The sequence below is a fragment of the Vulpes vulpes genome, chromosome 1 (genome assembly GCF_048418805.1).
Source record: "Vulpes vulpes isolate BD-2025 chromosome 1, VulVul3, whole genome shotgun sequence".
In the NCBI taxonomy this organism is placed as follows: Eukaryota; Metazoa; Chordata; class Mammalia; order Carnivora; family Canidae; genus Vulpes; species Vulpes vulpes.
Window position 1 is genome coordinate 136,594,426 of NC_132780.1, and position 18,125 is coordinate 136,612,550.

Sequence of the window (18,125 nt, forward strand, 5' to 3'; positions counted from 1 at the left end):
TCAAATAGTGTCAATTATTGTACAGAAACACTACAATTTTGGATATATTTTATTTAGAGGAATAGCCATTCTTGGCTTTCCAACCTTTCTTACTGAGTTTGTGCTACGTGCTCTTCCATATTGGATAGACATAGAAATTCATCAAGATTGAAGGCCAAGGGGGCAGCCCCAGTGGCGCAGCGGTTTGGCACCGCCTGCAGCCCAGGGCGTGATCCTGGAGACCCTGAATCGAGTCCCACATCGGGCTTTCTGTATGATGCCTGCTTCTCCCTCTGCCTGTGTCTCTGCCTCTCTGTCTCTATGAATAAATAAATAAAATCTTTAAAAAAAAAAAAGATTGAAGGCCAAGGAACTTACTTGATTTTAAACAATTAGTAGATCTAGGATTTAAGCAACTACATTTTAATGGAATTTTATATAACTTTCCTCAAAGTCAAAATTAAAACAGTGATTTTTGCTTATTAGGATCATGGCTTTAGTAAAGAACTTTATGTTAACTTCTTTCAAAGTCATAACATGCCTATGCAAAATAGACAAGAAATTGTCCGACCATAAATTAATGCTTCAATCTGCCTTAGGGTAGATGGTTTGTAATCTTTTTCCAAAACAGTCATTCACCAAACTTAACCAGATGACCAGTTGTGTTAGAATTGCAGGTATCTGTATCCTTTGGGTAAATACCTTGTAGTGCAATTGCTGGGTTGTAGGGGGCACCTTAACTTTTTGAGGAACCTCCATACTGCTGGGTGATGGACATTAAGGAGGGCACATGATGTAATAAGCACTGGGTGTTATATGCATCTGATGAATCTACTTTGAAACTAATAATATACTATGTCTTAATTAATTGAATTAAAATAAAATAAAATAGGGATCCCTGGGTGGCGCAGCGGTTTGGCGCCTGCCTTTGGCCCAGGGCGCGATCCTGGAGACCCGGGATCGAATCCCACGTCGGGCTCCCGGTGCATGGAGCCTGCTTCTCCCTCTGCCTGTGTCTCTCTGCCTCTCTCTCTCTCTGTGACTATCATAAATAAATAAAAATTAAAAAAAATTATTTAAAAAAAAAATAAAAAAATAAAATAAAATAAAATAAAATAAAATAAAAATAAAGTAAAATAAAATAAAATAAAATAAAATAAAATAAAAAGAACTACAGGTTATCTGTTCCTTGCCCTGATTTACTGATTCAAAATCTCAGGGGTTGGGTCCTGCATTTTATGAATTCTCTCTTTTTCATGCTCAGTCTGAGACTCACTGTTTTATTTTAACCCTCAGTGTTCCAGGAAAAACAACTATCCACATTTACTGTCTGGACCAGTGGACCTCTTAATTCTTTTATATTTTAAGTAATTTATGAATAATTTGCAAAAGTTAGAATAAAGGAATGGTAAAAAGCACTTTGTTAGAAAATGTAATAAGAATTTAAGCAGAGAAAACCCAAGCTTTTACTTCAAAACCCAAACTTTTACTCCATAACCCTCCATAACAAAATGGAGACTGACTTCAGAATGCAACTGGAGTCCAACCAATGTGAGTTGACTCCTTGGTGAATCAGAAACTGCACCAGGATGAGGTGTTACACAAAGAAAACTTTATTTGCCGCAAATAAGGAGATTTCGGGGAATGGCTTCCAAAGCCATGACTCCCCAAGAGAGGGTGAATGGGTTCCTTTTGTTTAGGGTTAGGATGAATATTTAGATAGGGAAGTCTTGTCATCCTACGTAGAGGTGGGCATAAGGTCACACATGCACCATCAGGAAACATGCCTAATCACAAATTGTATGTTATGTAAATGAGGCTGTGCTCCTCCTGGGGCTGAGTTTTAGTATTATAATGAGGTAAAGGTGATTGTAGGTCATTCCAGAGGTCACTCTATGGTTCATGGCTCAAATGCCAGTCAGAGATTTAGCTCAAAAAGCCTCAGTGTTCTGGGGAGGTGGGAGGTCTGGTCAGTCAGGACAATTGCTATCACCTGAGGGGTGGCTTCAGGTTTCCTTTGCCTGAGTTAGGAGATAAGCCAGAAAAAAGAGCTTAAGGAAAAATGTAAGAGAAAGATGAGTGAGTAGAAAAGCAGGTGGGTGATTAAGGTCAGGTTTTGGGGTCTAGCTGGTGACACAACCAACTGCTCATCAGCTGTCATACATGAACCTGGACCATACCATTGTACAAACACTGATTTCTGAATTCAGATCCATCTCCAACAGCTTTTATCTTATTATTACTTCTGATTTTCTTGCACTTGACATTGTTAAAACCCAAAACTGTTACCAGTCATAATTTTGTTGAAGAGAGGACCATCATCTTTCTTATGTTACAAATGAAAAAGTCTTTACTTTTATTTTATTTATTTTTTTTTTAATTTTTATTTATTTATGATAGTCACAGAGAGAGAGAGAGAGGCAGAGATACAGGCAGAGGGAGAAGCAGGCTCCATGCACCGGGAGCCTGACGTGGGATTCGATCCCGGGTCTCCAGGATCGCGCCCTGGGCCAAAGGCAGGCGCCAAACCGCTGCGCCACCCAGGGATCCCAGTCTTTACTTTTAGATTTGAATCATCAAGTCAATAAATTTTTTCATTTTTGCGTCATCTATCTCCTTTAAATACACATCTGCCTTTAGCATTTGTCTACTTTGGGAAAGTCCCAAGTAAAACTGATGCAAACGTCACAGATAATGAAAGAACAACCATTTATCCTTTTCACAAAATGAGATGGTCTAGGTTCTTGTAAAATACTACATGATGAAGCCCTTGTCTCTACTGAAATATATTGTTCACGCATAAATTACTGATCTGAGTAAAATTCATCTAGGTAATCATCATCTAAAGACCGAGAGTCTGAGATCTCACTACATGGTTTCACTATTAGAGTCTAGAGTGCTGTTTTGTGTCTCTTTTCTCTTTAATACTTGGGGAGTACCATTCTTGGTCAGTTGTATTTTCTGTTTTGGGTTTAAAAAAATGAACGACTCTGAATCCTTAACTATATTATGTGAAAGCTAACCAAGAATAAAACAACAACAACAACAACAACACAAAGACAGTGTCTGTCCAGAGTTCTTTTTTGATATATTGTTAAAAGATGATATATTGAGAGGCACCTAGGTGGCTCAGTCTGTTGATCATCTGACTCTTCATTTTGGCTCAGGTCATGATCTCAGGGTCATGAGATCAGGTTCTACTCAGCAGAGAGTCTCTTTGGGATTCTGTTTCTCCCTCCCTCTCTGCCCCTCTCCACTCTCACTGTCTGTTTATATAAAAATGAATCTTAAAAAAAAAAAAAAGATAATGCAGTGCTTTGGGATAATGCAGTGCTAAGAAACCTGAAGGATGATGCAATAGGGATTATTGTCCCTTTCTTACAGGAGATCTCATCATTCTTTTTGTGTTATTTTAGTCATTTTTAGCATAAGTTGGAATATCCTGTGATTAATAATGAAATAATTCCTAAGATGATGAATCAGCAAAATGAAACAAGAATTGGAAAAGCAAGATAACCAAGATTCCAGAATGAGTCTTAGATTTATAAAGGGACCCAGTATACCCATTTGATAATTGCAAGATAGAATGAGTTTTACTTTATTAAAAGCATAAGCAAACCTTACCTTTGGTCTTTGGATTATTTATAATAAATAATAAAAGTTGTGCATATCAATCCTTACAAACAGAACTAAAAAAATAAACCCCAAAACTAAAACTGGTCTAGGGGAACTCATGGTCTGCTAAGGATGGAGGAATTCTTGGGAGCATCCACAAACTCTGTTAAGCAGTCAATTTTTGATATTCTACACAATAAAGGACTTTTCTTTACTTGGATCTATAATCCCTCCTCTTACTCTTGTTATGTATATAATCCATTTGGGTACCTGAGGGGAAGCTCTTGGTAGGAAAGTGATGTTTAAGTCACTTTCCCAAAGGCACATGTTCTTAACAAAAAAACTAGCTTGCTTTTATTTTATTTTATTTTATTTTATTTTATTTTATTTTATTTTATTTTTTTAGAAGCACACTACAGTAGTTAATTTTATTTGTTCAAGGCTCATATTGCAAGCATTAAACCAAGCATGGGCTTTGATTCTGTGAGCCTAGATTCACATATTTAGGAAGATAAAAGCAAACTGTGATCCATGTATATGGATGAAAAACTAAAGGCTCACAGTTAATTACATCATGGTTTTAAATTTCTACAGCCTAGAAGCCAGAAGTCACAGATCTTTTAGGTCTTTCTGGATATCCCACAAGGTATCTGCACTTTTCTTGAGCTGGGCAACCTCATCATCTTTCAGCTTCTGATTGATCACACTGGTTAAGCCCCGAGCGTTCAGGATACACGGAAGACTCAGGAAGACTTCGTTCTCAATACCATACATGCCCTTCACCATTGTTGACACTGGATGAATCCTGGAGAGATTTTTCAACATGGATTCAATGAGATCAGCCACACTTAATCCAATAGCCCTGTTGGTATATCCTTTTAGCTTGAAGACTTCATAGGCACTTTCAACCACCATCTTATGCACTTGCTTGCTTTTAAAAGAAAAACAATCAAAACCTTAGCCTTAGCTTTGATTTTTTTTTTAAAGATTTTATTTATTTATTAATGAGAAACACACAGAGAGAGAGAGGCAGAGACACAGGCAGAGGGAGGCAGGGAGCCGGATGTGGGACTCGATCTGGGACTCCTGGGACTCCAGGATCACACCTTGGGCGGGAGGCAGGCGCTAAACCACTGAGCCACCCAGGGATCCCCAGCTTTGATCTTATTATCAAGGTCTGGTCACATAGTTTGCGATGATTGGAACTGTAATCATAATCAAACCGCTTGTTAATGTCAAGTCACAGTATGACTTGGAATATTTGAGAGCTGTACACTTGACCTAATTAATGGGGCTTTAATTAAATTTTTGTTTGGAAACTGACAGGGTTGTCTGTGGTTTCCATGTTGGTGCCTATAAGACATTATACGTGTCATGTATGAAATATTTGATTGGATGAATCCTGCCTATCCAATAACGACGTTTATTTTTAATATCTACATCATGTAATACCTTGATTATTTGGATTCCTAGAAAGGAACTCAACTTGCTGCAGAAGCTGTATGGACTGTATGATACTGTGATGAGCAATATTAGTGGTTATTACGAAATACTTTGGGGAGACGTAGATATTGAAAAAATTAATGCAGAACTGCAGGAATTTCAAAACAGGTGAGTTTTAATTGAGTTAAGCTTACCTTTTTATGGTGCCGATCTTCATAGGATCTTGTAGGTATTTTACAAATGAATTTATCCTCTGATATATTGCTGTATATACATAATGCCTTCTTCAAAGAAATGTGTAGTGATATATTTTTTTTTTTCTGAAAGGTGTCGTAAACTCCCAAAAGGGCTTAAAGATTGGCAAGCTTTTTTGGATCTGAAAAAAAGAATTGATGATTTCAGTGAGTCATGTCCTCTGCTAGAAATGATGACCAATAAGGCAATGAAACAGAGGCACTGGGACCGAATCTCTGAGTTAACTGGAACCCCATTTGATGTGGAATCTGATTCTTTCTGTCTTAGAAATATTATGGAAGCACCACTGCTTAAAAATAAGGATGACATTGAGGTACATAAGTTTATAAGATCTTATCAGTGGTTCATTAAAGAATATCTCCTTTTACTTTTCTGAAAATTATACAAACAGACATTTTAAGGGTGTACCAATTGCCCTATATAACGTATCCTCATAATTTGGAATGCTCCTGAACATCCTTTGGTTTTGCAAAATAATAGAGTAACTCAAAGAGGTAAGATGATTGTTTGAAATATGTTAGCTTAGGAGTCCTTAATCTATCCTCCTTGTCCCTTAACTAACTCTCCTTTTCAAAAAATCTGTTTATTTCTGTATTGCATTCCTGGTGAATTCCTCAGAAAAGTTTCCAAATTTCTAATTCTATACTTTTTCTTGTTAGTCTACTACATATTTAAAATTATTTTTCCTTTGCAAGATTTTTAATTAGTTCTTTTGTTTTGTATGTGTGTGCTTACTGTTTGCATGGTATCTCTTTTTATTATTATTGAGACATAGTTTTTATAGTTACATAATTTTTATTACTGGCATATAAATATATTAGTTTATGTTTGCAACATAGTGACTTGATAACATGTATATGTTATAAAATGATCATCATAGTATGTCTAGTTAACATCCATCACCACACATAGCTTATTTTTTTTTCTTGTGATGAGAACTTTTATCTTAACAACTTTCAAATATACAACACAGTATTATTAACTATAGTCACCATTTTGTACATTACATCCCAGGACTTATTTATGTTATAACTGGAAGTCTGTACCTTTTGACCCCTTCTACCCATTTCATTAACCCCACAACCCCCCACTTCTGGCAGCTGCCAGTCTGTTCTTAGTATCTATGTTCTGGTTTCTTTCTTTCTGAATTAGTATTTTCTTTGAATAAGTATCCTGAAGTAGTATTGCTGGATCATATGTAGCTCTATTTTTTTCTAAAGATTTTATTTATTTAATTGAGAGAGAGAGAGAGAGAGAGCATGAACAGGGAAGGGGCAGACGAGAGGAACAAGCAGACTTCCTGCTGAGCAGGGAGCCCAATGTGGGGCTCGATCCCAGGATCATGATTTGAGCCAAAGTCCGATGCGTAACTGACTGAGCCAGTTACAGGGCACCTGTGCCCCTGTAGCTCTATTTTAAACTTTTTCATGGAACCTCCATACTGTTTTCTATATTGGCCACACCAATTTACATTCCTACCAACAATGTGCAGGGTTCCCTTTTCTCTACATCTTCCTCAACACTTGTTATTTCTTGTATTTGTGATGATAGTCATTCTAAGAGTTGTGAGGTGATATTTCACTTTGCATTTCCCTGAGATTTAGTGATGTTGAGCATCTTTTCATGTACAATTGGCCATTTGCATGTCTTCTTTGGAAAAATGCCTATTCCAATCCTCTGCCCATTTATTAAATGAATTGCTTGGGATTTTTTCCCTATTGAGTTATGTGAGTTCTTTGTATATTTTAGATATTAACCCCTTATCAGATTTATGATGCGCAAATATTTTATCTCATTTGTCAGTTGTCTTTTCATTTTGTTGATGGTTTTCTTCATCATGCAGAAGCATTTTAGTTTGATGTTGTCTCACTTGTGTATTTTTGCTTTTGTTTCCTTGGCTATGTTGCCAAATCCAAAAATCAGTGCTAAGAACAATGTTAAGGAGCTTACCACCTGTGTTTTCTCTTAGGATTTTTATAGTTTCAGGTTTTGAATTCAAGTCTTTCATTCATTTTGAGTTAATTTTTGTGTGCAGTGTAAGATAGTGGTCCAGTTTCATTCTTCTACATGTGGCTGTCCAGTTATCCCAACAGTATTTATTAAAGACACAATCTTTCTCCATTGTATATTCCTGGCTTCTTTGTCATAAATTAATTGACCATATATGTGTGGGTTAATTACTGGGTTCTCTATTCTGTTCTATTGATCCTTGTATCTGTTTTTATGCCAATATGATACTGTTTTGATCACTATGGCTTTGTTATATAGTTTGAAGTCAGGAAGCAGTATGCCTCCAGGTTTGTTTTTCTTTCTCAAGATTGCTTTGGCTATTTGGGGTCTTTTATGGTTCCATACAAAATTTTTGTTTTGTATAGATTATTTGTTCTAAAAAATAACATTGGAGTTTTGATAAAGATTGCATTTAATCTGTTAGCTTTGGATCCTGCGGACATTTTAACAACATTAATTCTTCCAATCCATGAGCATGGAATATTTTTCTATTAATTTGTGTCTTCTTCAGTTTCTTTCATCAATGTCTTATAGTTTTCAGTTACAGGTCTTACACTTCCTTGTTAAATTTATTCTTAGATATTTTCATTCTTTTAGATGTAATTGTTAATGGAATTGTTTTCTTAATTTACCTTTAGGATAGTTTATTATTAGTGTATAGAAGTGCAACTATATTTTCCATATTGATTTTGTTTTATGCAACATTTCATTTATTAGTTCTAACAGTTTTTGGTATACATAGGATTTCCTATGTATAATATCATGTCATCTGCAAATAATGGTAGTTTTACTTTACTTCTTTCTTCCTGATTCAGATGCTTTTTATTTCTTTCTTGCCTAATTGCTCTGTCTAGGATTTTCAATACTATGTGAAATAAAACTGGTGAGAGTAGGCATCCTTATCTTGCTCCAGATCCAAAAGCATTGAGTATGATGTTAGCTGTGGATTTGTCATATATGGTCTTTATTATGTTGAGGTATGTTCTTTTTTTTTTATGTTCTTTCTTTTTACCTTTGTTGAGATGTTATATCACTTATAGATGTTGAATTTTATCAAATGCTTTTTTGCATCAATTGAAATGACCATGTGATTTTTATCCTTCTTTGATCTGTAGATACTGAAACTATCCTTGTAACCCTGGAATAAATTCCAAATAAATTCCAAGGTTACAGTGTGTGATCCTTTTAAATTATTGTTGAATTCAGTTGGCTAGTATTTTATTGAGGATTTTTTTTTATTGAGGATTTTTGCATCTATATTCATCAGGGACGTTGGCCTGTAATTCTTTGTTGTAGTGTCTTTGTACAGTTTTGGTATCAGGGTAATGCTGGCTTCATAAAATGATTTTGGAAGTGTTCTCTCCTCTTCTATCTTTCGGAAGAGTTTGAGAAGATTGATATTGATTCTTCTTTAAATGTTTGATAGAATTCAGCAGTGAAGCCATCTGGTCCTAGACTTTTGTTTGTTGGGAGTTTTTTGATTACTGATTTAACTCCTTATTAGTAATCAGTCTGTTTTGACTTTCTATTTCTTCATAATTCAGTCTTGGTAGATGGTATGTCTCTAGGGACTTACCCATTTCTTCTAGGTTGTGCGATTTTTATGCATGTAATTGCTCATAGTAGTCTCTCACAGCCCTTTCTATTTCTATGGCATTGGTTAGTGTCTTCGTTTTTGATTTTGAGTCCTCTCTCCTTATTCTTGGTTGGTCTAGCTAAAGTTTTATCTATTTCATCTATATTTTCAAATACCAACTGTTAGTTTCTTTGATCTTTTCTACTGTCCTTTTAGTTTCTATTTCATTTTTTCCACTCTGATTGTTGTTATTTCCTTCCTTCTACTAATTGTGGGCTTTGTTTGTTCTTTTTACTTCTTTTAAATATAAAGCTACATTGTTTATTTGAGATCTCTCTTCTTTCTTCATGTAAGCATTTCTCCTTATGAACTTCCCTATTAGAACTGCTTTCGCTGCATCCCATGAGTTGTGGTATGTTGTGTTTCCATTTTCATTTGTCTCAAGGTATCATTTCTCTTTTGATTTATTCTTTAAGCCTTTAATTCTTCAGTAGCATGTCATTTAATCTCCACATATTTGCTTCTTGTAATTGATTTCCAGTTTTCTTCTTGTAATTAATTTCATACCATTGTGGTTGGAAAAGATGCTTGATATGATTTCAGTTTTCTTAAATTTATTAGGACTTATTTTGTGACCTAACATGTGATCTGTCTTGGAGAATGTTCCATGTGCACTTGAGAAGAATGTGTATTCTGTTGCTTTTATATGAAATGTTCTATATATGTCTAAGTTCATCTCATCTAATGTGTCATTTAAGCCATTGTTTTCTAATTGATCTTCTGTCTGAATGATCTATCTATCGAAGAAAGTAGAGTATTAAGGTCCCCTACTATTATTGTATTGCTGTCAGTTTCTTCTTTTTGATATGTTAGTATTTGCTTTATATATTTGAATGCTTGTATGTTGGATGCATAGATATTTGCGAAATTATATCCTCTTGTTAGTTTGACACTTTTATCATTATATACTGACTTTCTTTGTCTACTATCACAGTTTTTGTCTTAAGATCTATCTTATCTTATATAACTATAAATACCCCTGCTTTTTTTTTTCTTTTTGGTTTCCAATTGCATGGCGTATCTTTTTCCATCTCCTCATTTTCAGTCCGTGTGTTTGTACATCTGAACTGAGTCTCTTGTGAGCAGCATATAGATGGATCTTGTTTTATTTTTATTTTTTAAAGATTTATTTTTATTTATTTATGATATACAGAGAGAGAGAGAGAGGCAGAGATACAGGCAGAGGGAGAAACAGGCTCCATGCCAGGAGCCCGACGCGGGACTCGATCCCGGGACTCCAGGATCGCGCCCTGAGCCAAAGGCAGGCACGAAACCGCTGAGCCACCCAGGGATCCCCTTGTTTTATTTTTAATCCATTCAGTCACACTTAGTCTTTTTTTTAATAATTTAGTCTATTTACATATAAAAGAATTATTAATAGGTATATGCCTATTGCCACTTTGTTAATCATTTTCTGGCTGTTTTGTAATTCCTTTGTTTCTATCTTCTCTTGCTCTCTCCTTTTGTTATTTGATTACTTTCTGTAGTGGTATGCTTTATCTTTTGTGTATATACTATAGGTTTTTGCTTTGTAGGTCCCATAGGCTTACATATAACAACTAATTTAGCGCCACCTTCAGCCCAGGGTGTGATCCTGGAGACCTGGGATTGAGTCCCACATTGGGCTCCCTGCATGGAGCCTGCATCTCCCTCTGCCTGTGTCTCTGCCTCTCTTTCTGTCTCTTTGTCTCTTATGAGTAAACGGATAAAATCTTAAAAAAAAATCTGCTATTGGTCTTGTGGGAGTCCCCGTGTACATAACAAGTTTTCTCTTACCTCTTTCATGATTTTCTCTTTGTTTTTTAACTTTTGACACTTCAAGTATGGTGTCTTGGTGTGGGTCTCTTGGGTTCATCTGTTTTGAAAGTGTCTGGGATTCCTAGATTCTGGATATCTGTTTCCTCCCTCAGGTTAGGGAAGTTTTCAGCCACTATTTCTTCAAATAAGAAATCAGAAAAAGAAATTTTCAAATAAGAAAATTTCTGCCTTCTTCTTCTGGGACTCCTATAAGGTGAAGCTGGCTCATGTAAGCTCTTTTATAAGTCCCTTGAGTTATCTTCACTATATTTCATTCTTTTTTAAATTTTTTGCTCAGGTGGGGTACCAGATGCCCTGTCTTCAAGTTCATGATCCTTTCTTTCTTTCTTTTTTTTTTAAAGATTTTATTTATTTATTCATGATAGTCACACACAGAGAGAGATAGAGGCAAAGACACAGGCAGAGGGAGAAGCAGGCTCCATATAGGGAGCCTGACGTGGGATTCGATCTTGGGTCTCCAGGATGGCGCCCTGGGCCAAAGGCAGGCGCCAAACCACTGCGCCACCCAGGGATCCCTCATGATCCTTTCTTGTGCTTCATCTAGTTTTCTGTTGAGCCCCTTTACTGTGCTTTTTAATGATGGTTTTCTTCAGCTCCATGACTGCTAATATGGTACTTTTAAAATATTTTCTTTCTCTTTGTTGAAATTCTCACTTTGTTCATGCATTGTTCTCCTGAACTTGGTAAATACTTTTATGACTGTTATTTTGAGCTCCTTATCTGGTGAGTCACTCATCTCTGTTTCATTACAGTCTTTTTCCAAGGACATAACCTCTTTCATTTGGATCATATTCCTGTTTCTTCATTTCACTTTCCTCTCTGTGTTGGTTTTTATGCATTGTATAAAACAGCCACCTCTCCCAGTCTTGAAGGAGTGGCCTTGCATAGGAAAGGAAACTTATCCTCCAAGCCTGCCCTAGCTCTTGGTTGTCTCAAATCTTTGTGTTTGTCCCAATAGTCTGTTTTATCTTTAGTTGCTCCCAGGAATTGAGAGTGTAACAAGACCTGTCAGGCCCCAAAGTGGAGGATCCCAGTCAGTACCTAGATCCAGGCTGATTGGAAGTTATATCCTTAGGCAGGAACTCTTAAAGTATGCAAATATATCTCTTTTAGGAGAGCACTAGGAGACGGGCATTTATGTCTGTTCTCTCTGCACTGAATCCTGGAATGATAGCCAGTTAAGAACTTTCTCTGTTTGCTACTATTCTGTTGAACCTGTGAACACAAGCCCCACTGGGTCATCAGAGTCAGGCCATCAAGGGATGTGCCTTTTGGGTGACAGCAACAAATGCTGGGGTGCCAATGGTTTATACAAGCTCCTTTGTTGGAGATGCCAGCATTTGGGAGCACAGCATAAGGAATATGAAGATAGTCCTCACCCTTCAAAGTCTCTGGAGAGGATTACAGCTGGCCCTTGGATGTATGTTTAATTGGAAATCTGCTCTTCGGGCCACAGCTGTGAAGATAAAGCAGTAGGCCTCTTTAAAGTAAGAAATTGGGCATTTTAGTCTTAGATTTCAGCACTAAGCCCTGGGGGTGGGTAGCTGATTAAGAACTTTCCCCTCATTTATTATAGTCCTGTGGCACCTTAAACATAAACCTCATTTGCCACCAGAATCAGGTGATCAAGAGACATTTCCTGGGTGCCAACTACAACAAAACCCATAGAGCCAGATAAGTGCATATCTTCTTTCCAGGAGGTATTGGTGACCTGAAGGGAGGCAGAGGGACAGTGCAAGAGTGGTGCTTCCCAGCCTCAGTCTTTGGGGAGTATTTCAGTAGGCCCCTAGCTGTGTGTTAAATTAGATGCCTGCCTGTCAGGCAGAAGCTCTAAGATAAGCAAATAGGCCTTTTTTTACAGAAAGGCTGGGCAGTTTTTAGCAGACTGACTCTGTGCTGGACCCTGGGGTATAGCTGTCAGATATGTCTGTGCAAAGCATTTATAAGGGCTTGCCCCCCACCCCTCACCAGAGCCCTCAGGCCTGGGCTTCATCTCCACTTGCTGGTTTGTGTATCTTTTCCACTTCTGATTCACTGAGATGTTTGGTTTCTAAGCTTGGTTATGTTTTCTACTTTCTCTGTTTGAATTTTGTCTATTATTCTATATTTTTGGAGGTGAGGAACTATACCACTGACTGGAAATCTCATATATATGGTTTCTGCCTCTTCTTTTCCCCTTCTTTTTTAAAAGATTTTATTTATTTATTTGAAAGAGAAGGAGAGCACAAGCAGGAGGAGCAGCAGAGGGAGAGGGAGAAGCACACTCTCCATGGAGCAGGGAGCCTGACTCAGGGCTCAAGCCAAAGACAGATGCTTAACTGACTGAGCCACCCGAGCACCCCATTACCTTTTCCCCTTCTTAACAACACATGCACATCAGAAATTTTGTTTTCAAAGAATTTTTGTCCAGCCAAGCTGGATTCCCTCTGTCCCTGGACTCACTGCCTCTAAATGAACTCTTTCTCCTCACTTGTAGAACATCTGCCCCCACCACTCACAGGAATCCCACTCAGTCTCAGATGCTCCCTTGTCAATGAGGCCTTCCCCCCTGACTGCAGGCAGAAGTCTATTCTCCCTTTTCAGAACTCACAACAGGTCACTCCACTCTTAAGACATTTAGTACATGCTATGTGGTATTATAATTATTTGTGGAAATACCTTGCACCTTTCAATTCCTTCCCATCTCTGAGATCTGTGATTCAAAGTATGAAAATAAATAGAAGCATGATGGGGAAAATACTTTTATTTTCCCTTGTGAGACTTTCGTATCAAGGATTCTCAGAAAAACAGGAACACCTGTAAGAAAAAAAATAGAATGATTTTAAAGCAAATGAGACATTCATTTTACAGCTGGAACATGCTGGAATATGGGAATGATTCTAATTACTTGAAGAGTTCAAAGGACTCCCCGCATATAGTCTCCCTTGTTTCCCATAACAACCTGCTGAGATAGAGCAGCTGTGATTATCTCCATTTTGGCCAAAAAACTCCAATTAAAAGGATAATCAAGAAACGTGAAGATTTAAGTTCTGTTATCGAATGTAAATGGTACCATAAAACAATGAGTAGTCAGATGGTCAGAAGGTTTTGATTCGAACTTTTAACACAATGGTTGTGAGCCTGGTTTTCTTGACCACAAAATGACCAAATGACTTCTAGGTTCAAGGCTCAAAATTCTGTGATTTTACAAGGCACCTAAGTTGTAATTAGTTGTAATATGTCATGACATATTCTTTGATCTCCCTCTGAAGGATATTTGCATATCTGCCATTAAGGAGAAGGATATTGAAGCCAAGCTGACTCAGGTGATTGAAAATTGGACCAACCAGAACCTGAGTTTTGCAGCATTTAAGGGAAAAGGAGAGCTCCTTCTCAAAGGAACCGAATCAGGAGAAATTATCACCTTGATGGAAGATAGTTTAATGGTTTTAGGTTCTTTACTAAGCAACAGGTAATTTTATGCTTCTGGGGGGAAGGTTTTAATTTGGTTTTTAGAGTCATATAAAAGGTGGAAGGTGGAAGGCCAGCTTTGCAGCTGTGGTGTGACACAAGATTCTGACCTCAGGTGCTCACTCTTGTCTATCCTTAAACGAGCTACCTATTTTCTCTAATAATCATGACCTTTGTCTCTTCTTTATGGTACTCATCTCTTCTTGCTGCTTTTCTGATGGGCACAATCTTAATTAGTTTCCCCCAGCTTATTTCTTGAACATTTTGGCTTCCCACTGAGATGACCTATTCATTTTATTTTCTTTCTCTTTGGTTCCTCCAATTTGTCATCTTTGCCTTCCTTGGCTAACCCTGCTCGAGTATTCACCCAATGACCTAGGAAAAGTATGCTGCCAACACACAAAAGGAATATATTGTTAGGAGTTTGTTACCTAAACATTTCATGCATTTCTTATGGTGAAAAGTGGCTGGGCCCTAAATGAGATGACCTGTCCATCACTGGGTTATTGAACCAGGTGGAAGGTGACGGTGATCCTGAGTACATCTTTAGAAAATGGGTCTCAGATTAAGTATACTGTCAGGTCCTACTCTGGGCATTAGCAACCTCGAATTCCCTAGCTGACCATGCAGTAATTCTCCACTGTTCTTTACCACGCCTAAGAAATATGTCACAACCTCACCACTAGTAGAATCAATGTCTGGGGGCATGGGAATGCTAATATTCCTTCTCTAGGTTAATGAATGATATCCTACATGACCTCTGGCCCCAAAGGCAGTCTTGCATTTGGATAATGTACTAATTCCAAAGCTCCTAGTGCTGACAGTTCTGGGTTGACTTGCCGAGGTTAAGATCCTAGGTACATCTCTTGCTTTCAGGGTATCTGAATAATCCTGGCAAAGGTGACCAGAGGTTATTCGGTGGTTCATAGACTTTATTGGATACTGCTTCCATGGTTCATTGCGCATTTTGCCATCCTGATTTCCTAACTGATGACCTCTTGAAGAAAGGCTGTAGATTCACCTGTAGAGTATCGGTAGCCAAAGAATTCAGGATTTGAAGGCTTTATTAATTTCATATTTAACTTGGATTTAGCCTGATTAGTATAATACTTATTTATAGTACTAGTAAACTCCAGGCTGAGCCAGTGCCTGCTGGGTCTCTAGTGTGACCTAGATGTACTCTCAGGAGGAAATTGTATATCTCCATGGGTGAGACTTGACTCCAGATAGTGCCTGGATTGTGACACTTTGCTAGTGGATTCCTGATTGATCTGTAGGACTGCTCTATCAGTCATGACACGTTCCATCATGCAAAGTTGTACAATGACCAAAGGACAGGAACTGGTTATGCTAGATCTTATTTCAAGTCTTTTCTCATTTTGGGAAGTTATATGCCATCAAAAATGACTTTATTTCTCTGCGCAGGACCATTTTGACCTAAAAAATGTAGCTGTTTCAACTTCCTGAAGTGCCCATACATACCATCTTAGTGTGCACGTCTTTTGAAGATGCTCTTAGCATATTGACTTCCTTTCAGCTCTAGAATGATGGTCAGATGGACAATATAAATTACGTATTGAATACAATGCCTCTTAACTGCCTGAATAGCTTATACCTATCTCTTTGGGGAAATTTTTATATAAACTCCCTTTATCCCTCCATGCATAACAGAGGCTTCCAGAGAAGTTATGGATTAGATTCAGGCACCAAACTAGACCCAAAAGAACCCCCTCTTTTATTTTTATTTAATTTTTATTTTATTTTTTTTAAAGATTTTATTTAATTATTCATGAGAGACACACACACACAGAGAGAGAGAGAGAGAGAGAGAGAGAGGCAGAGACACAGGCAGAAGGAGAAGCAGGATCCATGCAGGTAGCCTGATGTGGGACTCGATCCCAGGTCTCCAGGAGCACACCCTGGGCTGAAGGCAGTGCTAAACCACTGAGCCATTCAGGCTGCCCAGAACCCCCCTGCCTTTTATATGTGAGCACCTTCAAGTCACCCTGCCCCGGATCAAGAAAAGTTTTAGAAATCTTGTCAATAAGGGCCACTCACCAGATATGGCACTACACCACATCAAAACTACTTGTCTTTGAAAAAAAAAAAAAACTACTTGTTTTTGCCACAAACTGAGGTCAGCTTCTTAATCCAACTATAGGTAATTGGGTTCTTGCTCACTATCTTCCCATCACTTCTTGCATGACATCCACTGTATTTCTTGTCTTTCTTGGTTGTGCCCAGCTTGCTGGACACCTTGAATTCTCATGAACTGTACAGCTTGCCCTGATGTTGAGAAAACAGGAAACATACTGTTTGGGGTTGGCTATTGGATCTCTAACACTATCTGAATCTAGGCACAGTCTCTGGTAGAATTAGTGGTCCGTGGGTGAGAAAAGAGCAAAGTGGGCATCAACCCTCAATCTTGACATTGGTCTTGTCATAATAGTTTTATAGACCAGGATCAGTACCCTATGTGTTATTCTTGCAGGTAGTGTTCACTTGGCTTTGGTTCACAGAAATCTTGTCAAAACACCTTATTCCTTGTCTTCCCTTTATTCCCAGAAACAACCAGCACAATTCTTTTGCTGGACCTCTGTGTCACAAAGTTGGGCCCATCTTCCTGGTCTGTGACTGATATACAGAAACAAGTAAAAATTCTATAATTATGAGTTTTACTCCTAGAAAAGCAAATACCTCATATCTGTGTCAAACTTATTAGGAACTGCCTTTTAGGAAAAAAAAATATTCCATTTCCAAAGGAATGTTTCTCCTCTAATTTACTTTGTTAGTCCGTGTATTTTCTGAATCATCCTTAAAATACAATATTTTTCCATTTTTACTTTTTAGATATAATGCTCCATTTAAAAAAACAATCCAGAACTGGGTGTATAAATTGTCCACTTCCTCAGACATAATTGAAGAGTGGCTAGTAGTCCAGAACCTTTGGGTTTATCTTGAAGCTGTTTTTGTAGGTGGAGATATTGCCAAACAGCTACCTCAGGTAAATAGGGTTTTTAGAACTACTGATAGTACAGTTTGATGTGTGTTGTCTCTATGTCCCTTTACAAGGACATATGGTTGTATCTTGATTATTTAAACCAGGGTTGGCAATCTCTGGCCCACTTATATGTTTTTGTAAGTAATTTTATTAGAACACAGCTGTATCTATTCATTTATGTTCTGTCTATGGCTGCTTTAGCATTGCAACAGCGGAGTTCAGTAGTTTTAACAGAGACCGTATGGCCTGCAAAGCCTAAAATATTTACTTATCTGGCCCCTTTGCAAAATAAATTTTTTAAATGTGCTGATTTTAAAATTTATATTAGTAGAAAGAAGTAGAAATTTATATTAGTAGAAAGAAAGATTTTGCGATCTCTTGTCTAAGGATGTGAGGTACATTCAAATATCTACTTTTAAAGTATAGTAGTTCATCTCTTCTAAGAGTTAACCTTACAATCTTCCTCTGAGAGTAGAATTAAAATTAATCTGTATTGTGGAAGCACAAATTAATTATTAGTAAGTGGACCAGTAACAGATCAGACCTATACCATGGGGCAAAGAAACTGCCTCAGAAATCCTTAACAAAAATCCTTAAAACAGCTTTATTTGAGCCTTTTAAATAAACTTGGTAATAGCTTTGTTCTATGAAGATAACGTCTCTCTTATGAAATTAAGCCTGCTCTTCCTGAATTTCTGTCTAGGATCTCTATAAATTAAAAGTCAAGGATAAAAGGATTTTGAAAATGGCTCATTTCTCTTTGTAACACATTTTTTTAAACATAATTCTTTTTGTTCTTAATCAGAGAGTTGCATTGTTTTTTAAAAATACCCTTAAAAGTTTTAAAAGAGGCAAGATTATGCCATTTCTAGAGGCATTTTTGCAATTGAATGCAGAGCTTGATATCATCCATAGTAA

General features: G+C 37.3%; 1 protein-coding gene across 1 annotated transcript in view; it reads left to right on the plus strand.

Moving 5' to 3' along the window:
• Positions 1-18,125, plus strand: part of DNAH8 (dynein axonemal heavy chain 8) — a 335,946-nt gene that overhangs the window by 110,077 nt on the left and 207,744 nt on the right. Inside the window, exons 30-33 of the mRNA XM_072746190.1 lie at positions 5,068-5,205; positions 5,365-5,605; positions 14,008-14,207; positions 17,057-17,210. Coding sequence (XP_072602291.1) covers positions 5,068-5,205; positions 5,365-5,605; positions 14,008-14,207; positions 17,057-17,210 — 733 coding nt within the window. The remainder of the gene's footprint in view (positions 1-5,067; positions 5,206-5,364; positions 5,606-14,007; positions 14,208-17,056; positions 17,211-18,125) is intronic.